Raw genomic sequence first — 7292 nt, 5'->3', positions numbered from 1 at the left:
ATGTCAGAATAAGGTCTTTTTGTTGTCAACCAGACTGCCAGTGATATTTCCATGCAACAAAGCCAGTGCGTTTGTCTGTAATAAATCAATTTTCTCTAACTATACTGGCATCAGCCACCTTTACAATTCCTGGAGAAAGAGGTGGACATATTATTATATATATTTGTATCAGTGGCATTGTCTACAATATTATGTTATTATTGTTATAGATTTTTAACTATGCTCGGTTTTGTTCTTTGACCAGATTGGTATGTTAGTCTTTTAAGAAAATATTGTGAATCTCTTAAAACAGGTTCATTGGATGGTGTTGTTAGTCCCATATTTCCTAGAAGACATCTTCTAAAGTACTTGAATGGTGTTCTGATATTCTTTTTTAATGTTTCCCTAATATATATCAATTTAATTTGTTTTAGTTCTGGTACTTTTCTTACTCTGTGAGGTAAAGATAAATGATGTTTATTTTGTATCATTACTTTATTTGACTCCTGCTTCAATAAACATCAATCATTGTCATGAGTAAGTATCTCTGACTTTTTTAACAATGCTATATGGTCTCAAATTTAAAGATTTCAATACCAATGTGAACTGAGAGCTACATATATAAGTAGTGTTCGACATCGAGCACTCTTCAACAGACTTAGATACTTCAGTATATATATATATATATTCTTCCTGATAGTTATGCACTAAACTATGTATGTAGGAATTTTGTATGAGTTTGTGTGTACAATGCATTATGCTACCTGCTTACCTTCTTTCAGTACCGTTTGGTATTGTCATCCCTAACCACTTTCATATTGAAAATATTTAATTACTTGTAAATTAAGAGAGATACCAGTTAATTAGTTAATAACTTATATACTATTGCATACTATTTAGTGGAAATAAACAATGAGCCAATCTAAGTTGAGTACTGAACAGTTTCTGTAGCAACAAAAATTATTTTATAATATCAAAAGTTAATTACAAATTTAATTACCTTAGTCACACCACTGGAAATAACTTCATTAACTTCTTCCACAGTAGTTACTAGTAGTTATAGTCATATACAGTAGTTTATAGTCATATATTACAAGTACAGTAACTTATATTATAGTATGCATGTGTAATATAATTGCTGTAATATATAATGTAATTATTAAGTAGTTCTGAATATCTATACTGCCTTTGTTTGCTGTTTCTCTGTCAAGTGTTGTAGCTATAGACACTTTCCTTGCTGAGTTAGAATAGTTCAAAATGCATTGCCAGCTAACAGACAGACACAGATACACACATTAACAAAGCAAATATTGTAATAATTGCTCAGACAGTGAGTGGAGAGGGTTAATCAGTACATTGAATTTAAAAGACAATGTGTATCATTAGTTGCCATGTGCAACAGAATTATAAGTATAATGCTTAATTCTATTTTATTACTTTCAATTGTAATGTACAACAATAGAATAAATAACTAAATGAAAGGCCCAAATCAATTATTATCGGATGCTTTGTAAGCCAAAGTAATAACAAATAACATCTTTTTTACCTCATCATTTCATTGTTTAATAGTAAACATCTTAAATTTTTTTTTTTTTTTTTTTTCATGTCGTGAGTTTATCATAATCACTAACGATTTGAAAAAGTCCCTTACACAAATACACTTTATTTTCTCAAAATAAAATGTCAGGGAATATTTATCATAAGTAATAAAGATTGTTCTAATCTATTAACTTTATTGTTACTGAGTATCAAGCCATTTAACTTATACAACGAATAAACATTATGAAGACACTGACTTAGTTAGTGCTAAGGTTATAGTAAATGGTAGCCATGTTGTGTTATAAATAGTACTGATATCTAGGTTCTTGAATGTTAAAAAATTCATAATATTTTCATTTTGGGCTTATAGGCTATTTGGCGTCACCTGAGATGCAATAACGTGATATATCACAATTTTGAGCAAATAGTGAAATGCTTTTTAAAAAAAAAGATTGTGTAGCTAATGTCTTAAATATTTAGTCATACTATTAGTTTTGAAGATTAACTTTAGAGGGAGAGGTGTGATTAAGTTGTTTAGGTTTTGTACAGCCCCAAATTACTGGACATGACTTGACTTAATATAGTGACTAGTATCAGTATCTGATGAAGATATAATTGTTGTAGTGCAGTAATATTGAGGTAATCAGGTTATACATAAAACAAGTGTGATGTCAATGATTGTGTAAAAAACATGAATACATAATAGATACTCTGATGATAGTGATTATATAAAGTACATATATTATTATAAAGGTAATACACTATATAAAACACCTCATGTTTTGGTTGTTATTGGCAGAATACTCCTTTTTGTTAGTATATTCTAACTATGTCTATAAATTAGTCATAGTTGTTATATAGTATTAACTTATTATTATCAACAGGTTATAGTATATAAACATATTTGATATTATAGCACTATAAGTAAACATTGTGATAATTATGTAATAAGAGATAATATAGGGAATATGATAAATTGATATAACGCTAATATTTATGTTCTTCCAGTCATATCATTACAATTGTCCAAAATAGAATGATCTATACTATGTGTTATGATTGTAATAACCACTGTATATGAATTCAACATTGATGATATCTGTTTATATTTGTTATTAAAATAATAGATAACAAATATATTTTATTAAATGTTCCTATATTTGTATACAAGTACAGGAAAACATTTAGATGTGACAGAAGCTGTGAAAATAAATTGGAGACAGTGGGTATTGTCTTTGGCATTACTGCATTGCTCTTTTATACAACCATTCCTATACTAACAAAAAGACGATGAAAATTCATAAGTTAAAAATAACATTTCAAAGAATAAGATGAAAAAAAGTTAGAAAATTTTAAAGCAGTTTTGCAAAATGACTACTGAACTTTAGTCCAAATAGATACTCTTGATACCTGGCTAACTCCAATTGTTAATCTCTCACTTCAAACACAAGAGTTTTGCTGTTAAAGAGAAAAACTAGCAGCATATGCAATATACTTAGTCCTCTGGACAGAAATTGTTGCTTCTGATTTTTGCTTCATCTACAAATAAAGACAAGGATATCATATAACTTTACATAATACATTTGTATGAGAGTAGGTGTTCAATTTTTCATAAGATATACGAAGATACCAAGATAATTGTTAAACTTACTCATAAACAAACTATTAATTTCTGTTTCTCAATGTAATGACATCTAGTTGATGGAAGGCTATATAAAAAAAGAGGGATAAACAATGAAATGATTCAAAGAAAGACTCTTTTTACAACATAAGAAGTATTTCAATCTTGAATGGTTCTAAAGAACGTTGTACTTCAAAATATTAACATACTACTAATAAACCTATGATTCGCAAGAACAGTACATTTTACAGCTACATGGCTGTAGAAAGCATTAATAGCTGATATTATAATAGAATGAGCTATTGTTGATACCAACCAACCAAAATAACGACTATCTGCTGTAAAGATGGCTCCCTATAATAAAAAAAACATTTTCAAAATTTTATGTGAATGTCATTCCTTATTTTATGTTCAAAGAAGAAAAAGTATAGCATTAATACTGAGTGAAAAATTACAATACAAGTTACATTATCCAAATACTCACAGGTTCAGAATATTGTGCAAGGAATTGTACATATATAGGTCTGCTCAGGTCCTTCACATAGCCATTTAGATTGAGAGATAATGTCATTGTTAGAACTCCCCCAAACAACAATGGTAACATAGCTAGTGTACTAAAATAGGCTGATAAGTAACTAGGTCTTTGTTTGACACTCAATGGAATTCTGGATGTTCCTCATCTGCAATAGAAAACTTGTAAGTATTCCATTCAAGCTAAGAAATGATTTCTTTGTCAAAACTAGAAAAATAATATAATTATTGTAGCAGCCACACCTCTCTTTATGGCAAACACTCCCACTCACTAGTTTAATAGGCTTTCATTCCAGCAGTCAATCAAGCGTCTTCAATCTATTTCACTTTATTCAAGAACTCAAATACAAGATGTCTGGAGGCAATGGTCTTGGAAAAGGAGGTGCCAAGCGTCACAGAAAGATTCTTCGTGACAACATCCAGGGCATCACTAAACCTGCCATTCGTCGTCTTGCTCGCCGTGGTGGAGTCAAGCGTATCAGTGGTCTCGTCTATGAAGAGACTCGTGGAGTTCTTAAGGTCTTCTTAGAGAATGTTATTCGCGATGCTGTTACTTACACTGAACATGCCAAAAGGAAGACAGACAGTTACAGCTATGGACGTTGTCTTTGCTTGAAGAGACAAGGACGTACCCTCTATGGTTTGGTGGATAAACAATTCCCACTATATTTTATATAATAAACTGCCTTTTTTAAAAGCCACTTATTCACAAAAGATGTCACTTTATTAATTTTCTCAAATTATATACATATAAGTGTGTGTGTCTTTTTATTTTGTATATTTGTGATTTAAACTGACTCCCATTATTAATATATATTCAACTTACCACTAAGACACATAAGTCCCAGATAGCTTTATTAACAGAGTAAAATGGGAGGTATGGAAGTGTCTACCACATGGTCTTAACAAGTAGATCAATCTGCTTATTAGAACATGTAATACAGCAATGCATAGAGAATGACATCTAAGCAAAATATAAAGCCAACTCCTCCCCTAGTATTAATATGCATAATTGTCCAAAGTACAAGCTGTATATGTATATATGTTACCCATTGGCTTGTTGGTTTCTTTTCAATATACTATTGTTATCTTCAAGTCTCTTGATGGAATTAAACATCTTTTCAGTTTCTCGGAAAGCTTGTTTCTCATAGATTTCATGATGAGGGGATGCTTCTTCAACAATGAGTGAGATATCAAAACATATCAAAGATCTTTTGTTGTTGACTTATAAATAGTAGACCCTAAGAAGTATAAGAGCTCTTATGTACCAACATTATTTCCTTACAACTCAGAAGTTGATGACCTGCCTCGTAATATATCAGAGTTTGTAAATTTATTTTACACAATTGATACTATTGTAGTGATTCAATTATGTACAGAAATAATTCTTCAAAAATAACATTGAATGTCTTATAAGTAGTAGACCTGTTATCATTCATTTCTATTAAACTTAATCTACAACTCAAGACAATTAAGTAAACGTTGTAGTTTCTTCCTTGATAATGAAGTTGTTACTGCTGTATTTTTTGATTTATGAGACTGTTTTGTTCTTGTTTGAGATTTAGCCATGACTTAAGCAGAATAATCCTATATACATTGAGAATATTTGAATAAAAGATATTGTATAATTAGATAAAAGATAGAAATCATTGCCAAATGTTTATTAAAGTTTTACTAGCCAAATGATCTATCTTAACAATTAACATTTTTGCTTCACATACAAAGCATGATATTCATCTAACATTGTTTTGGATCATGTAAGGAAATGTATACAACTATCATTTGTGAATTTTAGTGCTCTTACTCTCAAAAACTATGAATAGAATTAAAGTGTGCAAATTTAGCATTAATGTACATTACTGTAATATTGATCAAGACAATATTAAGACAATATATTTAATAAATATAATGTTGCACACTTGCAAACAAAACCTATATAGTACATTAATTTAGGTCAATATATTGAATTATTTTGTATACTAAAATCTCTAAACTTAATATTCAATGCAAATAAAGTCATTATATAGTCTTCGTCATCACTCATGTAGTTTAACTCCAACTATAACATTCTCAAATATCAATACAATATAGTGGGGAAATATTAACAATCATTATATTTGACAAAAGCTTATCAGTTATTTTATCACTGTCATTATTAAGCAACTACTAACCAGTATAGTGTGTTATCACATTATCATAATAACAAAGAAGCTATAGCTTTTAGTAATAAAACAATCAATTGTTGTAGATGTCTTGTGATAATAAGTCAAATATTGGAGCTAATGACACATACGTCTAATTTTATGGGTGGAGTCAACATAAAATTGTTAGCAATTAAAATTTAATTTGCCAAACTACTAAACTAAATGGCTTATCAATATTTCCTATTGTACAATAACTACAAAGTGGAAATCTAAAACAAATCTTATGTGGAGTGTAACACTTTAGGTTCAATATATATTAACATTTACATGAGATACTATTATGTATTACCTTCAATAGGAAATTTTGTTCTTACTTTTAAGAAAACAGTCCAAACAATATCTTCTAGTATAAAATATACTGCAATTCTATAAAAAAATAAATATATGCTTTTAGTCACAATTAAGACATTTGATTAATGCAACATTTATATTACTAGATCTATAACCTCCCGTTGAGAACATTATAGTAATCTCTTTAAAAAACTTCATTAAAATATACTATAAATGTATACCAAAACTCTATAAGGTTGATATGATGTATTATTAATGTCTTCAATAGAGGATGTATCTAGTTACTATAAAGTGGATTTTATTGGTAAAAAGATTAATTTTTGGTAAATTGGTGAATTTAACTAACTTACTAAAATAGATGATAGTCAAATTTAAATTTTAAGGCTTTCTTGCCAGGCCCAAGACATATGTACTGAAACTGTCAATGTATAACTACTTTAAAAAGTGTCTATCAAAAACAGTCACTATTATAACCTAGTTCTGTTATAAAGGTAAGAATACTCTCATAATAGCATTCCTTATGCTCTAATAAAAACGACATCCCTTAACAAAAGTTTCAATCTGTACTCCATTAAAGTAGGTGTGGTTATTAGTATGTGTTGATTCAATGTTACCAATATAAAAATTCACCATTTTCTTTTCCTTACCAAAAAACTCACTATTAAGTTATGTCCATAATAATAGGTTTGACTCCACATATATTATAATAGACATACTTTACTGACACAGACAACTCTTTTACACACTACACAGTGTGATCCTAAAATAAGTGGCTTAAACCTCTCAGAGAAAGGGTCTCTTCCAATGAATGTATCTTCTAAATACCTGTAATACATATATATACATATCAATGAAAAACAAACTAAGACTTGTTGTAATGTGACAACTTTGAAAAATTTTACAAAATGTATTTCATACCATAAACATTTACCTCATGCTCCCTAACACTAGTAATTAACAACAAACCAGGAACATTTTGTCAGCTCCTTTAATATTATATATAATGAACTTGGCAACTACAATGTTAACTATAACAACAGTGACAAGAATTATTTGTTGTTTCTTATAAAAGTGGTGGCCCTATATTTGGTATTATGAATTTTTTTGTTGAAGCACTAAATTATTCC

At 29.1% G+C, this 7292-nt stretch overlaps 1 protein-coding gene across 1 annotated transcript; it reads left to right on the top strand.

The window, feature by feature from the left end:
* Nucleotides 1–4021: 4021 nt before the first annotated feature.
* Nucleotides 4022–4315, top strand: LOC121391137 (histone H4-like; the record flags this gene model as incomplete). The annotated part of the gene is made up of 1 exon (XM_041522864.1): nt 4022–4315. A coding segment is annotated over exon 1 (294 nt), but the record flags the coding sequence as incomplete, so codon positions are not given.
* Between the last annotated feature and the right edge of the window lie 2977 nt (nt 4316–7292).

The sequence above is a fragment of the Gigantopelta aegis genome, unplaced genomic scaffold, assembly GCF_016097555.1.
Source record: "Gigantopelta aegis isolate Gae_Host unplaced genomic scaffold, Gae_host_genome ctg1755_pilon_pilon, whole genome shotgun sequence".
NCBI classification, from domain to species: Eukaryota; Metazoa; Mollusca; class Gastropoda; order Neomphalida; family Peltospiridae; genus Gigantopelta; species Gigantopelta aegis.
This window is presented reverse-complemented; position numbering and strand designations above follow the sequence as displayed.